The sequence below is a fragment of the Taudactylus pleione genome, unplaced genomic scaffold (genome assembly GCF_031769625.1).
Source record: "Taudactylus pleione unplaced genomic scaffold, aTauple2 ptg000762l, whole genome shotgun sequence".
Lineage (NCBI taxonomy): Eukaryota > Metazoa > Chordata > Amphibia > Anura > Myobatrachidae > Taudactylus > Taudactylus pleione.
This window is the reverse complement of record NW_028285164.1, coordinates 736,275-759,714: the sequence shown is the minus strand read 5'-3', so window position 1 is coordinate 759,714 and position 23,440 is coordinate 736,275. Positions and strand designations below refer to the sequence as shown.

The 23,440-nt window shown below is 45.4% G+C and overlaps 1 protein-coding gene across 1 annotated transcript in view; it reads right to left on the bottom strand.

Moving 5' to 3' along the window:
• LOC148476877 (sulfotransferase 1 family member D1-like) overlaps positions 1 to 23,440 on the bottom strand; it is a 36,112-nt gene that overhangs the window by 2,935 nt on the left and 9,737 nt on the right. Inside the window, exons 5-6 of the mRNA XM_088457509.1 lie at positions 9,668 to 9,762; positions 9,023 to 9,197 (exon numbers count right to left, since the gene is read on the bottom strand). Coding sequence (XP_088313635.1) covers positions 9,023 to 9,197; positions 9,668 to 9,762 — 270 coding nt within the window. The remainder of the gene's footprint in view (positions 1 to 9,022; positions 9,198 to 9,667; positions 9,763 to 23,440) is intronic.

Here is a 23,440-nt window from a genome sequence, read left to right as displayed (position 1 = left end):
TCCCCACTCCCTACACTAGTACCCTACTCATCCTACTAATCCCCACACATTACATTGTGTTCCCCACTCTCTATAACAGTACCCTACTCATCCTACTAATCCCCACACATTACATTGTGTTCCCCACTCCCTATACCAGTACCCTACTCATCCTACTAATCCCCACACATTACATTGTGTTCCCCACTCCCTACACCAGTACCCCTACTAATCCCCACACATTACATTGTGTTCCCCACTCCCTACACCAGTACCCCTACACATTCTACTAATCCCCACACATTACATTGTGTTCCCCACTCCCTACACTAGTACCCCTACTCATCCTACTAATCCCCCCACATTACATTGTGTTCCCCACTCCCTCCACTAGTACCCTACACACCCTACTAATCCCCACACATTACATTGTGTTCCCCACTCCCTACACTAGTACCCCTACACATCCTACTAATCCCCACACATTACATTGTGTTCCCCACTCCCTACACTAGTACTCCTACACATCCTACTAATCCCCACACATTACATTGTGTTCCCCACTCCCTACACTAGTACCCTACACATCCTACTAATCCCCACACATTACATTGTGTTCCCCACTCCCTACACCAGTACCCTACACATCCTACTAATCCCCACACATTACATTGTGTTCCCCACTCCCGACACCAGTACCCTACACATCCTACTAATCCCCACACATTACATTGTGTTCCCCACTCCCTACACCAGTACCCCTACACATCTTACTAATCCCCACACATTACATTGTGTTCCCCACTCCATACACCAGTACCCTACACATCCTACTAATCCCCACACATTACATTGTGTTCCCCACTCCCTACACCAGTACCCTACACATCCTACTAATCCCCACACATTACATTGTGTTCCCCACTCCCTACACCAGTACCCCTACACATCCTACTAATCCCCACACATTACATTGTGTTCCCCACTCCCTACACCAGTACCCCTACTCATCCTACTAATCCCCACACATTACATTGTGTTCCCCACTCCCTCCACTAGTACCCTACACACCCTACTAATCCCCACACATTACATTGTGTTCCCCACTCCCTACACTAGTACCCCTACACATCCTACTAATCCCCTCACATTACATTGTGTTCCCCACTCCCTACACTAGTACCCCTACACATCCTACTAATCCCCACACATTACATTGTGTTCCCCACTCCCTACACTAGTACCCCTACACATCCTACTAATCCCCACACATTACATTGTGTTCCCCACTCCCTACACCAGTACCCCTACTCATCCTACTCATCCCCACACATTACATTGTGTTCCCCACTCCCTACACTAGTACCCTACACACCCTACTAATCCCCACACATTACATTGTGTTCCCCACTCCCTACACTAGTACCCCTACACATCCTACTAATCCCCTCACATTACATTGTGTTCCCCACTCCCTACACTAGTACCCCTACACATCCTACTAATCCCCACACATTACATTGTGTCCCCCACTCCCTACACTAGTACCCCTACACATCCTACTAATCCCCACACATTACATTGTGTTCCCCACTCCCTACACTAGTACCCTACTCATCCTACTAATCCCCACACATTACATTGTGTTCCCCACTCCCTGCACCAGTACCCTACACATCCTACTAATCTCCACACATTGCATTGTGTTCCCCACTCCCTACACCAGTACCCTACACATCCTACTAATCCCCACACATTACATTGTGTTCCCCACTCACTACACCAGTACCCTACTCATCCTACTAATCTCCACACATTACATTGTGTTCCCCACTCCCTACACTAGTACCCCTACACATCCTACTAATCCCCACACATTACATTGTGTTCCCCACTCCCTACACTAGTACCCCTACACATCCTACTAATCCCCACATATTACATTGTGTTCCCCACTCCCTACACTAGTACCCCTACACATCCTACTAATCCCCACACTGTCACGGCTATGAGCGAACCTGGACCCGGAGTGGAGTCGGACGGTGCTGGAAGGGTTGCTTTTTGGTACTGGAAGGCAGCCGGTCTTATCAGGGTGTAACTCATGAATGGAGGATACATGTAGGGCGAGGATGGTTAAGGAGATACTGGCAGTACTAGCGAACCGTGGTCAGCCAGGCGTATAGCAGTTGGTGAGTGCCGGAGGCAGCTGGAGACCAGGAGCCAGACTGGAAGTGGGCTATGAGACAAAGGTACTGGGAAGCACTGGAACTGGAGCACACTGATACTGGAATACACTGATACACAGTGGAACTCCCTGATACTGTGGAATACTGAGGCAAGGGAGCACAGAGAACTAGCTCACAGCATAAGCTGTGATAGACGTTGCACTGGCATCTAAAGAGTCTCTTGACAGCCCTTTAGTACCCTCAGGTAGTGCAGGATTGGTTGCTAGCACTCCAGCCCAAGCTGCAAGCTGATTGGCCCAAATTAGACATGTGACCTGGATCCAAGATGGCCGCGCCCAGTGGTCACAGTGCAGAAGTGCTGCAAGCTACATCCCCTCTCACCTGTCTCCAGGTGGAAGCCCCTCAGTCTGCAGAGGCTCCCTGTGCCCAGAGCCGCTCTCCAGGGCCCTGCACCCCCGCCAGACGCCCCGCGCCAGAGCGCCTGAATCGGTAAGGACCGCTGTCTCAGCAGCCCCTCAGCCCTGGTCGTGACAGTACCCCCTCCTTTAGGAGTGGCCCCCGGACACCTTTTGGGTTTCTCAGGATTTTCTGAATGGAGTTTGAGCACCATTCGAAGAGCATGGATGTCTTCTGCCTTTACCCAGCAACGTTCTTCGGGCCCATAACCCCTCCAATCCAGCAAATATTGAAGCTGACCGAAGCGAAAACTAGAGTCCAGGATTTGTTTGACTTCGAACTCCATACTCCTCTCAGTACGGACTTTAGGAGGATGAGGCAGAACCTTATGGAAGCGATTCAGGATGAGAGGTTTCAACAGAGAGATATGAAAAGAGTTGGGTATCTTGAGGTATGCTGGAAGTTTTAGTCTGTACGCCACTGGATTAATCACTTGAATAATGGGAAAAGGACCAATAAAGCGAGGAGCAAATTTCAAAGAAGGGACCTTGAGACGAAGATTACGAGTAGACAGCCATACAAGATCACCCTCCTTCCTGTTGGGCACTGCTCTTCTTTTCTTATCCACCCCAATTTTGTATCGATTCGAGGCTTTTCGTAATGCAACATGAACTTGAGTCTAGATTTGAGACAATTTCTGTAGTGTAGAGACACATCAACAACCGGTAAATCTTTAAATTCTGGTACCCTGGGATGCAGACTGAAGACTATAAAAAAATGGAGTTTGGCCTGTAGAGGAATGATATGAATTGTTATGAGCAAACTCTGCCCAGGGTAAAGTGTCCGCCCAATTGTCTTGGGAAGAAGACATATGAATTCGTAAAAAGGTCTCCAGGTCTTGATTGACCCTTTCAGTAGAACCGTTAGATTGAGGGTGGTAGGCCGTGGAAAAATTTAATTTGACTTTGAGAACAGAACAAAGAGCCCTCCAGAATTTCGCCACAAATTGCACCCCCGGTCGGAGACAATCTCGGTCGGAAGTCCATGAAGGCGGAAAATATTGAAGATATATAATTGAGCCAACTCAGGAGCAGATGGTAATTTCTTGAGAGGGACATTGGGAGTGATTCAGAGACTGACGCTATTTGCGGTCATTCGTTCAGAAAAAAGGGGTGGATATTCAAATGAACCGTTCGCTCTTTGCGGTCTGTTCACACCTCTATGTCTGAACGAGCTAACAAAACTTGCGGTCGTTTTTTGGATAACTACGCCCCCTGGCCGCTCGCATCCTACGTCATGTCCGCTATTTATTAGATTAATCGAGTACATCGACCAGCGTATGAACTGCTCGCTATTCTTGTGGTCGGTTTTTCCTACCATAATCTTGCGAGCAGTTCTGACTATAAAATAACCCAGTGACGTGGTCAATGACGCTGCTGTATTAATTATGCACACCCATAAAACGCCCGTTTTGACCTTTAAGCACGCCTGCGTTCGGATCTCCACTCCCCGTTTTCAAGCTCCTTCCCCTGTTACCACCCACATACGCCTCCTCCTGTCACTCAAAATAGCAGGCATTCGCTATTTAGCGAACAAACGATTTTCGGCCGCACTGACTGGTTCGCGTATGCATATTACGATCCGTTCGCATGCGCAGTTGGGCAAACATCGCTCGGAACGAATGAGCGGCCGCTTACGAGCTGCTCTGAATCAGGCCCATAGTGTACCATTTTCGATAACCGATCTACCACTACCCAAATGGTGGTAAACCCGTTGGAGGTGGGTAAATCAGTTATAAAGTCCATGGATACATGTGTCCAGGGGCGAGTGGGAATGAACAAGGGCAGTAAGGTACCAGCTAGAGCTTGTCTGGATGATTTATGCTGTGCGCACTGTGGGCAGGAAGAAACAAATTCTGTGATTTCGGTTCTCATGGTGGGCCACCAATACGAACGTTGTAAGAATTCCAGGGTCTTACGAACGCCCGTGTGACCGGAAAAACGAGAGGAGTGAGCCCAATTTAATAGCTGTTTGTGAAGAGACGGAGCCACAAAGGTTTTTCCAGGAGGAGGTTGAATGCGGGTAGAAGCAAAAACTTTAGAGTCTAGGACTGGGGTTTCTTTATGTTCCTCTGAGGAGGCTTCAGAGGAGAAGGAACGAGAGAGGGCATCTTCTTTTTGGTTTAGTGAACCAGGACGATAGGTCAAGATAAAGTTAAAACGAGAGAAAAATATTGCCCATCGGGCCAGGCGGGAAGTGAGACACTGGATATTTTTTAAATAAAGAAGATTCCGATGATCTGTATATACAGTGATGGGGAACATAGCTCCTTTGAGAAGGTAACGTCATTCTTCAAAGGCTAATGTCACTGCCAATAGCTCCTGTTCTCCAATGGGATAATTTTTTTCAGCCAGAGAAAATTTTTTAGAGAAGAACCCACAGGGATGGAACTTATTGTCCTCAAACTTCTGTGAAAGCACTGCCCCAACAGCTTCGGAAGAGGCATCTACCTCCAGAAAAAATGGATTATTGACGTTAGGTTGTCTTAGTACTGGAGCAGAAATGAAGGCTTGTTTGAGAATTTGAAAGGCGGTTTCTGCCTCAGGAGAGCATAGAGATGGATTTGCCCCTTTGCGAGTCAATGCTGAAATGGGTGCCTTGAGAGTGGAGAATCCCTTGATGAATCTTCGATAATAGTTGGCGAAGCCTAAGAACCTCTGCACTGCTTTCAGGGAGTTAGGACGAGACCAGTCCAGGATAGCTTTTACTTTTTTGGGGCCCATTTCAAGGCCGGAGCCAGAGATGATATAACCTAAAAATGGAACGGAGGGTACTTCAAACACATACTTCTCGGCCTTGCAATATAGATGATTATTGCGCAGACGAGCCAGGACTTCCTTGACTTGAAGACGATGTTTGTCGATACTGGAGGAGAAAATCAAGATGTCGTCTAGGTAGACCACTACAGAAACATACAATAAGTCCTGGAAGATCTCATTCACAAAATTTTGAAACACAGCAGAAGCGTTGCATAGGCCAAAGGGCATAACAAGATATTCAAGATGACCATCCCGCGTATTGAAGGCGGTCTTCCACTCATCACCGGCGCGTATTCTAATGAGATTATAAGCCCCTCTTAAATCCAATTTGGGGTGCAGACCTCCATCTTTTTTGGCTACGAAAAAGAAACCTGCCCCAGCCGGTGATGAAGATGGTCGAATGAACCCCTTCTGAAGGTTTTCCTGAATGTACGCTGACATGGCCTTGGTTTCCGGCAATGACAGTGGGTAAGTACGACCTCGTGGAGGGGTTTTCCCGGGAGTCAAGTCAATAGGACAGTCCCATTCTCGGTGTGGAGTCAGAATGTCTGCTCCTGCTTTGCAGAACGCATCACTAAAAGACTGATAGTGAATGGGTATTAGTGCGGTAGTTTCAGTATGGACTCCTTTAAGGGGCATAATCCGAGGCAGACAGGATTCATGATAGGTTTCTCCCCAGGATAATATTTGCATGGTACTCCAGTCAATCATGGGGGTATGCTTGCATAACCAAGGGTATCCAAGGATGATTCCATGGGAGGCTTTGGAGATAACTAGGAATTGAATGGTTTCTGTGTGAAAGGCCCCCACACGAACCTGTACGGGTCGAGTACGGTGAGATACAGATCCATGAGTAATTAAAGTAACATCCATGGCAGATAGGGTGATAGTATGATCGAGGACGGTCACAGGAATCTGGAACTTCCGGACGATCTCAGGGGAGATAAAGTTCCCCTGACTCAAGAAGAGAGAGAACAATTTTAGGACCGTGTTTTAGTTCCAGAGTAATGGTCAAGGCAGACTCAGCTTTTGATGGAGACAAAGATATAACTCCCAACCTGGTGTCTCCCGTACTGGTTAGGAGCGGGAGTTTCTCGGATGACTGGGACAGGTAGCGACCAGATGACCAGTCTCCCTGCAGTACATACAAAGATTCTCTCGACGGCGTCTTTGACGTTCCTCAATAGTGAGCCCGGTTGATTTGCATAGGTTCGTCGCCCACTGGTTTGGGTGGAAGGGTAGGTGGCGTAGAGGCTGGCCGGAATCTGAAGCGATCACCCCTAGTTTTCTCACTTTGTCACTCTCGAAATCGCAGATCCACTTTATTACAGAGGGAACAAAGTTCAGTAAGAGTGGTAGGAAGGTCACGGGTGGCGAGATCGTCCTTTATTCGGTCAGACAACCCACTCCAAAAGGCAGAAATCAGGGCTTCCTCATTACATTTTAGCTCTGATGCCAGCGTTTGGAACTGTATAATATACTGGCTGACCGGGCGGTTCCCTTGACGTAGGCACAGAATCTCGGCTGCGGCCGATGTAGTTCTTCCTGGTTCATCAAAAAACTTTCGGAAGGACGTGAGGAATTCAGAGTAACTGTCCAACAATGGGTCAGACCTCTCCCAAAGTGGTGAAACCCATTCAAGGGCTGTGCCAGACAATAGAGAGACAATATAGGCCACTTTGTATTTAGGGGAAGGAAAGTTCATTGGCTGCAACGCAAAGTGGACATCACATTGGTTAAGGAATCCCCGGCATAATTTAGGGTTCCCGTCAAACTTGTTGGGCGTCGGGAGATGCAAATGGGGTGGTGCGACTGGAGCGAGGACAGCTGGAGGCGGTGGCTGGTTCATAGCGGTAGGCATGTTTACTGTGACCAGGGAAGCCTGTAACATGTCCTGACGAGCGGACATTTCCTGTAGGAACTGAGCCATTTGCCGTTGTGTAGCCTCTAATCCTTCTAACTGACTGGCGATACCTTGAAGTAAGTCGCCCCTCAAATCCTGTCCACTAGCCGAATCCATCTGGCCAGTGCAAACTGTCATGGCTAGGAGCGAACCTGGACCCGGAGTGGAGTGGGCCGGTGCTGGAAAGGTTGCTTTTTGGTACTGGAAGGCAGCCGGTCTTCTCGGGGTGTAAATCATGAATGGAGGATACACGTAGGGCAAGGACGGTTATGGAGATACTGGCAGTACTAGCGAACCGGGGTCAGCCGTGCGTATAGCAGATGGTGAGTGCCGGAGGCGGCTGGAGACCAGGAGCCGGACTGGAAGTGGGCTATGAGACAGAGGTACTGGGAAGCACTGGAACTGGAGCACACTGGTACTGGAACACTCTGATACTGGAACACACTGGTACACACTGGAACTCACTGATACTGTGGAATACTGAGGCAAGGGAGCACAGAGAACTAGCTCACAGCATAAGCTGTGATAGACGTTGCACTGGCAGCTAAAGAGCCTCTTGACAGCCCTTTAGTACCCTCAGGTAGTGCAGGATTGGTTGCTAGCACTCCAGCCCAAGCTGCAAACTGATTGGCCCAAATTAGACATGTGACCTGGATCCAAGATGGCCACGCCCAGTGGTCACAGTGCAAAAGTGCTGCCAGCTACATCCCCTCTCACCTGTCTCCAGATGGAAGCCCCTCAGTCTGCAGAGACTCCCTGTGCCCAGCGCTGCTCTCCAGGGCCCTGCACCCCCGCCAGACGCCCCACGCCAGAGCGCCCGAATCGGTAAGGACCGCGATCTCGGCAGCCCCTCAGCCCTGGTCGTGACACACACATTACATTGTGTTCCCCACTCCCTACACCAGTACCCCTACACATCCTACTAATCTCCACACATTACATTGTATTCCCCAATCCCTACACAAGTTCCCCTACTCATCCTACCAATCCCCACACATTACATTGTGTTCCCCACTCCCTACACCAGTATCCCTACTCATCCTACTAATCCCCACACATTACATTGTGTTCCCCAATCCCTACACCAGTATCCCTACTCATCCTACTAATCCCCACACATTACGTTGTGTTTCTCACTCCCTACACCAGTACCCCTACACATCCTACTAATCCCCACACATTACATTGTGTTCCCCAATCCCTACACCAGTATCCCTACTCATCCTACTAATCCCCACACATTACATTGTGTTCCCCACTCCCTACACCAGTATCCCTACTAATCCCCGCTCATTACGTTGTGTTCCCCAATCCCTACACCAGTATCCCTACTCATCCTACTAATCCCCACACATTACATTGTGTTCCCCACTCCCTACACCAGTATCCCTACTCATCCTACTAATCCCCACACATTACGTTGTGTTCCTCACTCCCTACACCAGTATCCCTACTCATCCCCACACATTACGTTGTGTTCCTCACTCCCTACACCAGTACCCCTAAACATCCTACTAATCCCCACACATTACATTGTGTTCCCCAATCCCTACACCAGTATCCCTACTCATCCTACTAATCCCCACACATTACATTGTGTTCCTTACTCCCTACACCAGTACCCCTACATATTTTACTAATTCCCACGCATTACATTGCGTTCCCCACTGAGTACACTAACTAAAGATGTAGTTGGTATGAAAGCAATAGATGGTGATCGGTAGAGTGATGGGGTCTACCTTTCCTCATGAAGGGGGAGATAGAGTGATCCATGTTTGGACAGGTGCTATAATTGGACATCGGGTTGTTCTTCATGGCCTGGAAGGAGGAATGCTGATCAATCTTCTCCAGAACTTCATCTGATAATTCCTTTCCCAAGAACGTCATCACCTTTTTTATCTCACACATTGGGTCCTGTCCAGAGAAGAAATGTAGATACCCTTTATTACCTTAATGAGGCATATCCATAGGGCATGCATTCAGCATCCCAGCGGAGGGGATGCAGACGCTTACATTACTGGGGCCATAATAATGACACTGGTCATAATCCCGGTGACAGCATCCCGACCGCCAAGATGCCGAAGGTAAGTAGCTTTTTAGGGTTAGGCACTAGGGGGAGGGTTAGGCACTAAGGGGGAGGGTTCAATTTAGGGTGCGGGGAGGAGGGGTGAGGTCAGGCACTAGGGGGTGAGATTAGGGTTAGGCACCAAAGAGGGAGGGTTAGGGTAGGGAGAGGGGGAGGGTTAGCATACCGACCAAGTATCGGCATTTTAACCTTGTCGGGAACCCAGGGTCAGGATTCTGACCGTCAGGATCCCGACTGTCGGTATTTCATACAGATTCCCTGCATAGCTGTAGCTTCATGCTATAGAACAGTTACTTACCTCCTGCATATCCTTGTAGAACAGGTAAAGGATGTCTCTCTGCTGTCTCATCTTCCACCAGCCCTTCACATGGGAGCTCCATGACCCAAAAGCAACTGCAGGAGATGGGACACTAACATCACCATTCTACAGCCCAGATACAATGGCAACAATTTCAGTGGGGAAGATAAGGCCCACGAGCCCAGCCTAACATCTTAGCTGAGACCACGTTCCACCTTCAATAACAGTGACTGCGCATGCAGGCATAACATCTGCCTCATCTATTAATGCTTTGTCCTTTGTGTGTGTCTTTCTGGGGGCTTTCTGAAACCCTGTTTCCTGTTTGCCCTATGTTCCCCCTTGTCTCTTGAACGTAGTGTCTATCCTGCCTTGTCTTCCATGTCCAGTTTCATCTCCTCCTTCCTTGTGATTACAGAAGATTTAGGAGACCTTGTGTGGTAACCCCCCAGCATGTAAAATAATAAATGAATCTTCAAACTGCATTTGTAGCAGGCACTTGACAACAGATCAGCGCTGTGCGTGCTGAAATCACGGCTCTTACGGCTTTAGCACTGGTTGTTTTGGAAATCCAGATGGCGTCTTTTCACCCCATATCCATCTCTCTGTCTGCAGATTTTGGTCGTGTAGGTGGGCTGGATCACAGACTTCAGTCTGTTGGCTGTTGTGAGTTTAAAAAGCTGCTACCTGTAGTAAACTTCACTGGTGCAAGTGATAGTTCCTGCTTTGCGTGTATCTGAACTTGTGTTACTTTATATATGCCTCTTGTCACTGATTGGACTTGCTTTTTGGGTTTGGCTATTTTCTCCTGTCCTGACCTTGACCTATTTTAGATTTTTTTTTTTCTCTACTGCCAGTCATGTTTCTGGAGTGTAGAATACCGATATTGCTTGTCTGCTGCCATCCCTAACACTGAGGTGTATACTAATATTGCTTGTCTGCTGCCATCCCTAACACTGAGGTGCATACTAATATTGCTTGTCTGCTGCCATCCCTAATACTGAGGTGTATACTGATATTGCTTGTCTGCTGCCATCCCTAACACTGAGGTGTATACTAATATTGCTTGTCTGCTGCCATCCCTAACACTGAGGTGTATACTAATATTGCTTGTCTGCTGCCATCCCTAACACTGAGGTGCATACTAATATTGCTTGTCTGCTGCCATCCCTAATACTGAGGTGTATACTGATATTGCTTGTCTGCTGCCATCCCTAACACTGAGGTGTATACTAATATTGCTTGTCTGCTGCCATCCCTAACACTGAGGTGTATACTAATATTGCTTGTCTGCTGCCATCCCTAACACTGAGGTGCATACTAATATTGCTTGTCTGCTGCCATCCCTAACACTGAGGTGTATACTAATATTGCTTGTCTGCTGCCATCCCTAACACTGAGGTGTATACTAATATTGCTTGTCTGCTGCCATCCCTAACACTGAGGTGTATACTAATATTGCTTGTCTGCTGCCATCCCTAACACTGAGGTGTATAATAATATTGCTTGTCTGCTGCAATCCCTAACACTGAGGTGTATACTAATATTGCTTGTCTGCTGCCATCCCTAACACTGAGGTGTATACTAATATTGCTTGTCTGCTGCCATCCCTAACACTGAGGTGTATACTAATATTGCTTGTCTGCTGCCATCCCTAACACTGAGGTGCATACTAATATTGCTTGTCTGCTGCCATCCCTAACACTGAGGTGTATACTAATATTGCTTGTCTGCTGCCATCCCTAACACTGAGGTGTATACTAATATTGCTTGTCTGCTGCCATCCCTAACACTGAGGTGCATACTAATATTGCTTGTCTGCTGCCATCCCTAACACTGAGGTGTATACTAATATTGCTTGTCTGCTGCCATCCCTAACACTGAGGTGTATACTAATATTGCTTGTCTGCTGCCATCCCTAACACTGAGGTGTATACTAATATTGCTTGTCTGCTGCCATCCCTAACACTGAGGTGTATAATAATATTGCTTGTCTGCTGCAATCCCTAACACTGAGGTGTATACTAATATTGCTTGTCTGCTGCCATCCCTAACACTGAGGTGTATACTAATATTGCTTGTCTGCTGCCATCCCTAATACTGAGGTGTATACTGATATTGCTTGTCTGCTGCCATCCCTAACACTGAGGTGTATACTAATATTGCTTGTCTGCTGCCATCCCTAACACTGAGGTGTATACTAATATTGCTTGTCTGCTGCCATCCCTAACACTGAGGTGTATAATAATATTGCTTGTCTGCTGCCATCCCTAACACTGAGGTGTATACTAATATTGCTTGTCTGCTGCCATCCCTAACACTGAGGTGTATACTAATATTGCTTGTCTGCTGCCATCCCTAATACTGAGGTGTATACTGATATTGCTTGTCTGCTGCCATCCCTAACACTGAGGTGTATACTAATATTGCTTGTCTGCTGCCATCCCTAACACTGAGGTGTATACTAATATTGCTTGTCTGCTGCCATCCCTAACACTGAGGTGCATACTAATATTGCTTGTCTGCTGCCATCCCTAACACTGAGGTGTATACTAATATTGCTTGTCTGCTGCCATCCCTAACACTGAGGTGTATACTAATATTGCTTGTCTGCTGCCATCCCTAACACTGAGGTGTATACTAATATTGCTTGTCTGCTGCCATCCCTAACACTGAGGTGTATAATAATATTGCTTGTCTGCTGCAATCCCTAACACTGAGGTGTATACTAATATTGCTTGTCTGCTGCCATCCCTAACACTGAGGTGTATACTAATATTGCTTGTCTGCTGCCATCCCTAACACTGAGGTGTATACTAATATTGCTTGTCTGCTGCCATCCCTAACACTGAGGTGTATACTAATATTGCTTGTCTGCTGCCATCCCTAACACTGAGGTGCATACTAATATTGCTTGTCTGCTGCCATCCCTAACACTGAGGTGTATACTAATATTGCTTGTCTGCTGCCATCCCTAACACTGAGGTGCATACTAATATTGCTTGTCTGCTGCCATCCCTAACACTGAGGTGTATACTAATATTGCTTGTCTGCTGCCATCCCTAACACTGAGGTGTATACTAATATTGCTTGTCTGCTGCCATCCCTAATACTGAGGTGTATACTGATATTGCTTGTCTGCTGCCATCCCTAACACTGAGGTGTATACTAATATTGCTTGTCTGCTGCCATCCCTAACACTGAGGTGTATACTAATATTGCTTGTCTGCTGCCATCCCTAACACTGAGGTGCATACTAATATTGCTTGTCTGCTGCCATCCCTAACACTGAGGTGTATACTAATATTGCTTGTCTGCTGCCATCCCTAACACTGAGGTGTATACTAATATTGCTTGTCTGCTGCCATCCCTAACACTGAGGTGCATACTAATATTGCTTGTCTGCTGCCATCCCTAACACTGAGGTGTATACTAATATTGCTTGTCTGCTGCCATCCCTAACACTGAGGTGTATACTAATATTGCTTGTCTGCTGCCATCCCTAACACTGAGGTGTATACTAATATTGCTTGTCTGCTGCCATCCCTAACACTGAGGTGTATAATAATATTGCTTGTCTGCTGCAATCCCTAACACTGAGGTGTATACTAATATTGCTTGTCTGCTGCCATCCCTAACACTGAGGTGTATACTAATATTGCTTGTCTGCTGCCATCCCTAATACTGAGGTGTATACTGATATTGCTTGTCTGCTGCCATCCCTAACACTGAGGTGTATACTAATATTGCTTGTCTGCTGCCATCCCTAACACTGAGGTGTATACTAATATTGCTTGTCTGCTGCCATCCCTAACACTGAGGTGTATAATAATATTGCTTGTCTGCTGCCATCCCTAACACTGAGGTGTATACTAATATTGCTTGTCTGCTGCCATCCCTAACACTGAGGTGTATACTAATATTGCTTGTCTGCTGCCATCCCTAATACTGAGGTGTATACTGATATTGCTTGTCTGCTGCCATCCCTAACACTGAGGTGTATACTAATATTGCTTGTCTGCTGCCATCCCTAACACTGAGGTGTATACTAATATTGCTTGTCTGCTGCCATCCCTAATACTGAGGTGTATACTGATATTGCTTGTCTGCTGCCATCCCTAACACTGAGGTGTATACTAATATTGCTTGTCTGCTGCCATCCCTAACACTGAGGTGTATACTAATATTGCTTGTCTGCTGCCATCCCTAACACTGAGGTGCATACTAATATTGCTTGTCTGCTGCCATCCCTAACACTGAGGTGTATACTAATATTGCTTGTCTGCTGCCATCCCTAACACTGAGGTGTATACTAATATTGCTTGTCTGCTGCCATCCCTAACACTGAGGTGTATACTAATATTGCTTGTCTGCTGCCATCCCTAACACTGAGGTGTATAATAATATTGCTTGTCTGCTGCAATCCCTAACACTGAGGTGTATACTAATATTGCTTGTCTGCTGCCATCCCTAACACTGAGGTGTATAATAATATTGCTTGTCTGCTGCAATCCCTAACACTGAGGTGTATACTAATATTGCTTGTCTGCTGCAATCCCTAACACTGAGGTGTATACTAATATTGCTTGTCTGCTGCCATCCCTAATACTGAGGTGTATACTGATATTGCTTGTCTGCTGCCATCCCTAACACTGAGGTGTATACTAATATTGCTTGTCTGCTGCCATCCCTAACACTGAGGTGTATACTAATATTGCTTGTCTGCTGCCATCCCTAACACTGAGGTGCATACTAATATTGCTTGTCTGCTGCCATCCCTAACACTGAGGTGTATACTAATATTGCTTGTCTGCTGCCATCCCTAACACTGAGGTGTATACTAATATTGCTTGTCTGCTGCCATCCCTAACACTGAGGTGTATACTAATATTGCTTGTCTGCTGCCATCCATAACACTGAGGTGTATAATATTCCTTGTCTGCTGCCATCCCTAACTCTGAGGTGTATAATATTCCTTGTCTGCTGCCATCCCTAACTCTGAGGTGTATACTAATATTGCTTGTCTGCTGCCATCCCTAACACTGAGGTGTATAATAATATTGCTTGTCTGCTGCAATCCCTAACACTGAGGTGTATACTAATATTGCTTGTCTGCTGCCATCCCTAACACTGAGGTGTATACTAATATTGCTTGTCTGCTGCCATCCCTAACACTGAGGTGTATACTAATATTGCTTGTCTGCTGCCATCCCTAACACTGAGGTGTATACTAATATTGCTTGTCTGCTGCCATCCCTAACACTGAGGTGTATACTAATATTGCTTGTCTGCTGCCATCCATAACACTGAGGTGTATAATATTCCTTGTCTGCTGCCATCCCTAACTCTGAGGTGTATAATATTCCTTGTCTGCTGCCATCCCTAACTCTGAGGTGTATACTAATATTGCTTGTCTGCTGCCATCCCTAACACTGAGGTGTATACTAATATTGCTTGTCTGCTGCAATCCCTAACACTGAGGTGTATACTAATATTGCTTGTCTGCTGCCATCCCTAACACTGAGGTGTATACTAATATTGCTTGTCTGCTGCCATCCCTAACACTGAGGTGTATACTAATATTGCTTGTCTGCTGCCATCCCTAACACTGAGGTGTATACTGATATTGCTTGTCTGCTGCCATCCCTAACACTGAGGTGTATACTAATATTGCTTGTCTGCTGCCATCCCTAACACTGAGGTGTATACTAATATTGCTTGTCTGCTGCCATCCCTAACACTGAGGTGCATACTAATATTGCTTGTCTGCTGCCATCCCTAACACTGAGGTGTATACTAATATTGCTTGTCTGCTGCCATCCTTAACTCTGAGGTGTATACCGATATTGCTTGTCTGCTGCCATCCCTAACTCTGAGGTGTATACTAATATTGCTTGTCTGCTGCCATCCCTAACTCTGAGGTGTATACTAATATTGCTTGTCTGCTGCCATCCCTAACACTGAGGTGTATACTAATATTGCTTGTCTGCTGCCATCCCTAACACTGAGGTGTATACTGATATTGCTTGTCTGCTGCCATCCCTAACACTGAGGTGTATACTAATATTGCTTGTCTGCTGCCATCCCTAACACTGAGGTGTATAATATTCCTTGTCTGCTGCCATCCCTAACTCTGAGGTGTATACTAATATTGCTTGTCTGCTGCCATCCCTAACACTGAGGTGTATAATAATATTGCTTGTCTGCTGCAATCCCTAACACTGAGGTGTATACTAATATTGCTTGTCTGCTGCCATCCCTAACACTGAGGTGTATACTAATATTGCTTGTCTGCTGCCATCCCTAACACTGAGGTGTATACTAATATTGCCTGTCTGCTGCCATCCCTAACACTGAGGTGTATACTAATATTGCTTGTCTGCTGCCATCCCTAACACTGAGGTGTATACTAATATTGCTTGTCTGCTGCCATCCCTAACACTGAGGTGTATACTAATATTGCTTGTCTGCTGCCATCCCTAACACTGAGGTGTATAATAATATTGCAAGGCTGCCATCCCTAACACTGAGGTGTATACTAATATTGCTTGTCTGCTGCCTTCCCTAACACTGAGGTGTATACTAATATTGCTTGTCTGCTGCAATCCCTAACACTGAGGTGTATACTAATATTGCTTGTCTGCTGCAATCCCTAACACTGAGGTGTATACTAATATTGCTTGTCTGCTGCCATCCCTAACACTGAGGTGTATACTAATATTGCTTGTCTGCTGCCATCCCTAACACTGAGGTGTATACTAATATTGCTTGTCTGCTGCCATCCCTAACACTGAGGTGTATACTAATATTGCTTGTCTGCTGCCATCCCTAACACTGAGGTGTATACTAATATTGCTTGTCTGCTGCCATCCCTAACACTGAGGTGTATAATAATATTGCTTGTCTGCTGCAATCCCTAACACTGAGGTGTATACTAATATTGCTTGTCTGCTGCCATCCCTAACACTGAGGTGTATACTAATATTGCTTGTCTGCTGCCATCCCTAACACTGAGGTGTATACTGATATTGCTTGTCTGCTGCCATCCCTAACACTGAGGTGTATACTGATATTGCTTGTCTGCTGCCATCCCTAACACTGAGGTGTATACTAATATTGCTTGTCTGCTGCCATCCCTAACACTGAGGTGTATACTAATATTGCTTGTCTGCTGCCATCCCTAACACTGAGGTGTATAATAATATTGCTTGTCTGCTGCCATCCCTAACACTGAGGTGTATAATAATATTGCTTGTCTGCTGCCATCCCTAACACTGAGGTGTATACTAATATTGCTTGTCTGCTGCCATCCCTAATACTGAGGTGTATACTGATATTGCTTGTATGCTGCCATCCCTAACACTGAGGTGTATACTAATATTGCTTGTCTGCTGCCATCCCTAACACTGAGGTGTATACTAATATTGCTTGTCTGCTGCCATCCCTAATACTGAGGTGTATACTGATATTGCTTGTCTGCTGCCATCCCTAACACTGAGGTGTATACTAATATTGCTTGTCTGCTGCCATCCCTAACACTGAGGTGTATACTAATATTGCTTGTCTGCTGCCATCCCTAACACTGAGGTGCATACTAATATTGCTTGTCTGCTGCCATCCCTAACACTGAGGTGTATACTAATATTGCTTGTCTGCTGCCATCCCTAACACTGAGGTGTATACTAATATTGCTTGTCTGCTGCCATCCCTAACACTGAGGTGTATACTAATATTGCTTGTCTGCTGCCATCCCTAACACTGAGGTGTATAATAATATTGCTTGTCTGCTGCAATCCCTAACACTGAGGTGTATACTAATATTGCTTGTCTGCTGCCATCCCTAACACTGAGGTGTATAATAATATTGCTTGTCTGCTGCAATCCCTAACACTGAGGTGTATACTAATATTGCTTGTCTGCTGCAATCCCTAACACTGAGGTGTATACTAATATTGCTTGTCTGCTGCCATCCCTAATACTGAGGTGTATACTGATATTGCTTGTCTGCTGCCATCCCTAACACTGAGGTGTATACTAATATTGCTTGTCTGCTGCCATCCCTAACACTGAGGTGTATACTAATATTGCTTGTCTGCTGCCATCCCTAACACTGAGGTGCATACTAATATTGCTTGTCTGCTGCCATCCCTAACACTGAGGTGTATACTAATATTGCTTGTCTGCTGCCATCCCTAACACTGAGGTGTATACTAATATTGCTTGTCTGCTGCCATCCCTAACACTGAGGTGTATACTAATATTGCTTGTCTGCTGCCATCCATAACACTGAGGTGTATAATATTCCTTGTCTGCTGCCATCCCTAACTCTGAGGTGTATAATATTCCTTGTCTGCTGCCATCCCTAACTCTGAGGTGTATACTAATATTGCTTGTCTGCTGCCATCCCTAACACTGAGGTGTATAATAATATTGCTTGTCTGCTGCAATCCCTAACACTGAGGTGTATACTAATATTGCTTGTCTGCTGCCATCCCTAACACTGAGGTGTATACTAATATTGCTTGTCTGCTGCCATCCCTAACACTGAGGTGTATACTAATATTGCTTGTCTGCTGCCATCCCTAACACTGAGGTGTATACTAATATTGCTTGTCTGCTGCCATCCCTAACACTGAGGTGTATACTAATATTGCTTGTCTGCTGCCATCCATAACACTGAGGTGTATAATATTCCTTGTCTGCTGCCATCCCTAACTCTGAGGTGTATAATATTCCTTGTCTGCTGCCATCCCTAACTCTGAGGTGTATACTAATATTGCTTGTCTGCTGCCATCCCTAACACTGAGGTGTATAATAATATTGCTTGTCTGCTGCAATCCCTAACACTGAGGTGTATACTAATATTGCTTGTCTGCTGCCATCCCTAACACTGAGGTGTATACTAATATTGCTTGTCTGCTGCCATCCCTAACACTGAGGTGTATACTAATATTGCTTGTCTGCTGCCATCCCTAACACTGAGGTGTATACTGATATTGCTTGTCTGCTGCCATCCCTAACACTGAGGTGTATACTAATATTGCTTGTCTGCTGCCATCCCTAACACTGAGGTGTATACTAATATTGCTTGTCTGCTGCCATCCCTAACACTGAGGTGCATACTAATATTGCTTGTCTGCTGCCATCCCTAACACTGAGGTGTATACTAATATTGCTTGTCTGCTGCCATCCTTAACTCTGAGGTGTATACCGATATTGCTTGTCTGCTGCCATCCCTAACTCTGAGGTGTATACTAATATTGCTTGTCTGCTGCCATCCCTAACTCTGAGGTGTATACTAATATTGCTTGTCTGCTGCCATCCCTAACACTGAGGTGTATACTAATATTGCTTGTCTGCTGCCATCCCTAACACTGAGGTGTATACTGATATTGCTTGTCTGCTGCCATCCCTAACACTGAGGTGTATACTAATATTGCTTGTCTGCTGCCATCCCTAACACTGAGGTGTATAATATTCCTTGTCTGCTGCCATCCCTAACTCTGAGGTGTATACTAATATTGCTTGTCTGCTGCCATCCCTAACACTGAGGTGTATAATAATATTGCTTGTCTGCTGCAATCCCTAACACTGAGGTGTATACTAATATTGCTTGTCTGCTGCCATCCCTAACACTGAGGTGTATACTAATATTGCTTGTCTGCTGCCATCCCTAACTCTGAGGTGTATACTAATATTGCCTGTCTGCTGCCATCCCTAACACTGAGGTGTATACTAATATTGCTTGTCTGCTGCCATCCCTAACACTGAGGTGTATACTAATATTGCTTGTCTGCTGCCATCCCTAACACTGAGGTGTATACTAATATTGCTTGTCTGCTGCCATCCCTAACACTGAGGTGTATAATAATATTGCAAGGCTGCCATCCCTAACACTGAGGTGTATACTAATATTGCTTGTCTGCTGCCTTCCCTAACACTGAGGTGTATACTAATATTGCTTGTCTGCTGCAATCCCTAACACTGAGGTGTATACTAATATTGCTTGTCTGCTGCAATCCCTAACACTGAGGTGTATACTAATATTGCTTGTCTGCTGCTATCCCTAACACTGAGGTGTATACTAATATTGCTTGTCTGCTGCCATCCCTAACACTGAGGTGTATACTAATATTGCTTGTCTGCTGCCATCCCTAACACTGAGGTGAATACTAATATTGCTTGTCTGCTGCTATCCCTAACACTGAGGTGTATAATAATATTGCATGGCTGCCATCCGTAACACTGAGGTATATACTAATATTGCTTGTCTGCTGCCATCCTTAACTCTGAGGTGTATACTAATATTGCTTGTCTGCTGCCATCCCTAACACTGAGGTGTATACTAATATTGCTTGTCTGCTGCCATCCCTAACACTGAGGTGTATACTAATATTGCTTGTCTGCTGCCATCCATAACACTGAGGTGTATAATATTCCTTGTCTGCTGCCATCCCTAACCCTGAGGTGTATAATATTCCTTGTCTGCTGCCATCCCTAACTCTGAGGTGTATACTAATATTGCTTGTCTGCTGCCATCCCTAACACTGAGGTGTATAATAATATTGCTTGTCTGCTGCAATCCCTAACACTGAGGTGTATACTAATATTGCTTGTCTGCTGCCATCCCTAACACTGAGGTGTATACTAATATTGCTTGTCTGCTGCCATCCCTAACACTGAGGTGTATACTAATATTGCTTGTCTGCTGCCATCCCTAACACTGAGGTGTATACTGATATTGCTTGTCTGCTGCCATCCCTAACACTGAGGTGTATACTAATATTGCTTGTCTGCTGCCATCCCTAACACTGAGGTGTATACTAATATTGCTTGTCTGCTGCCATCCCTAACACTGAGGTGCATACTAATATTGCTTGTCTGCTGCCATCCCTAACACTGAGGTGTATACTAATATTGCTTGTCTGCTGCCATCCTTAACTCTGAGGTGTATACCGATATTGCTTGTCTGCTGCCATCCCTAACTCTGAGGTGTATACTAATATTGCTTGTCTGCTGCCATCCCTAACTCTGAGGTGTATACTAATATTGCTTGTCTGCTGCTATCCCTAACACTGAGGTGTATACTAATATTGCTTGTCTGCTGCCATCCCTAACACTGAGGTGTATACTGATATTGCTTGTCTGCTGCCATCCCTAACACTGAGGTGTATACTAATATTGCTTGTCTGCTGCCATCCCTAACACTGAGGTGTATAATATTCCTTGTCTGCTGCCATCCCTAACTCTGAGGTGTATACTAATATTGCTTGTCTGCTGCCATCCCTAACACTGAGGTGTATAATAATATTGCTTGTCTGCTGCAATCCCTAACACTGAGGTGTATACTAATATTGCTTGTCTGCTGCCATCCCTAACACTGAGGTGTATACTAATATTGCTTGTCTGCTGCCATCCCTAACTCTGAGGTGTATACTAATATTGCCTGTCTGCTGCCATCCCTAACACTGAGGTGTATACTAATATTGCTTGTCTGCTGCCATCCCTAACACTGAGGTGTATACTAATATTGCTTGTCTGCTGCCATCCCTAACACTGAGGTGTATACTAATATTGCTTGTCTGCTGCCATCCCTAACACTGAGGTGTATAATAATATTGCAAGGCTGCCATCCCTAACACTGAGGTGTATACTAATATTGCTTGTCTGCTGCCTTCCCTAACACTGAGGTGTATACTAATATTGCTTGTCTGCTGCAATCCCTAACACTGAGGTGTATACTAATATTGCTTGTCTGCTGCAATCCCTAACACTGAGGTGTATACTAATATTGCTTGTCTGCTGCTATCCCTAACACTGAGGTGTATACTAATATTGCTTGTCTGCTGCCATCCCTAACACTGAGGTGTATACTAATATTGCTTGTCTGCTGCCATCCCTAACACTGAGGTGAATACTAATATTGCTTGTCTGCTGCTATCCCTAACACTGAGGTGTATAATAATATTGCATGGCTGTCATCCGTAACACTGAGGTATATACTAATATTGCTTGTCTGCTGCCATCCTTAACTCTGAGGTGTATACTAATATTGCTTGTCTGCTGCCATCCCTAACACTGAGGTGTATAATAATATTGCTTGTGTGCTGCCATCCCTAACTCTGAGGTGTATACTAATATTGCTTGTCTGCTGCCATCCCTAACTCTGAGGTGTATACTAATATTGCTTGTCTGCTGCCATCCCTAACACTGAGGTGTATAATAATATTGCATGGCTGCCATCCCTAACACTGAGGTGTATACTAATATTGCTTGTCTGCTGCCATCCCTAACTCTGAGGTGTATACTAATATTGCTTGTCTGCTGCCATCCCTAACTCTGAGGTGTATACTAATATTGCTTGTCTGCTGCCATCCTTAACTCTGAGATGTATACTAATATTGCTTGTCTGCTGCCATCCCTAACTCTGAGGTGTATACTAATATTGCTTGTCTGCTGCCATCCCTAACACTGAGGTGTATACTAATATTGCTTGTCTGCTGCCATCCTTAACTCTGAGGTGTATACCGATATTGCTTGTCTGCTGCCATCCCTAACTCTGAGGTGTATACTAATATTGCTTGTCTGCTGCCATCCCTAACTCTGAGGTGTATACTAATATTGCTTGTCTGCTGCCATCCCTAACACTGAGGTGTATACTAATATTGCTTGTCTGCTGCCATCCCTAACACTGAGGTGTATACTGATATTGCTTGTCTGCTGCCATCCCTAACACTGAGGTGTATACTAATATTGCTTGTCTGCTGCCATCCCTAACACTGAGGTGTATAATATTCCTTGTCTGCTGCCATCCCTAACTCTGAGGTGTATACTAATATTGCTTGTCTGCTGCCATCCCTAACACTGAGGTGTATAATAATATTGCTTGTCTGCTGCAATCCCTAACACTGAGGTGTATACTAATATTGCTTGTCTGCTGCCATCCCTAACACTGAGGTGTATACTAATATTGCTTGTCTGCTGCCATCCCTAACTCTGAGGTGTATACTAATATTGCCTGTCTGCTGCCATCCCTAACACTGAGGTGTATACTAATATTGCTTGTCTGCTGCCATCCCTAACACTGAGGTGTATACTAATATTGCTTGTCTGCTGCCATCCCTAACACTGAGGTGTATACTAATATTGCTTGTCTGCTGCCATCCCTAACACTGAGGTGTATAATAATATTGCAAGGCTGCCATCCCTAACACTGAGGTGTATACTAATATTGCTTGTCTGCTGCCATCCTTAACTCTGAGGTGTATACTAATATTGCTTGTCTGCTGCCATCCCTAACACTGAGGTGTATACTAATATTGCTTGTCTGCTGCCATCCCTAACACTGAGGTGTATACTAATATTGCTTGTCTGCTGCCATCCATAACACTGAGGTGTATAATATTCCTTGTCTGCTGCCATCCCTAACCCTGAGGTGTATAATATTCCTTGTCTGCTGCCATCCCTAACTCTGAGGTGTATACTAATATTGCTTGTCTGCTGCCATCCCTAACACTGAGGTGTATAATAATATTGCTTGTCTGCTGCCATCCCTAACACTGAGGTGTATACTAATATTGCTTGTCTGCTGCCATCCCTAACACTGAGGTGTATACTAATATTGCTTGTCTGCTGCCATCCCTAACACTGAGGTGTATACTAATATTGCTTGTCTGCTGCCATCCCTAACACTGAGGTGTATACTGATATTGCTTGTCTGCTGCCATCCCTAACACTGAGGTGTATACTAATATTGCTTGTCTGCTGCCATCCCTA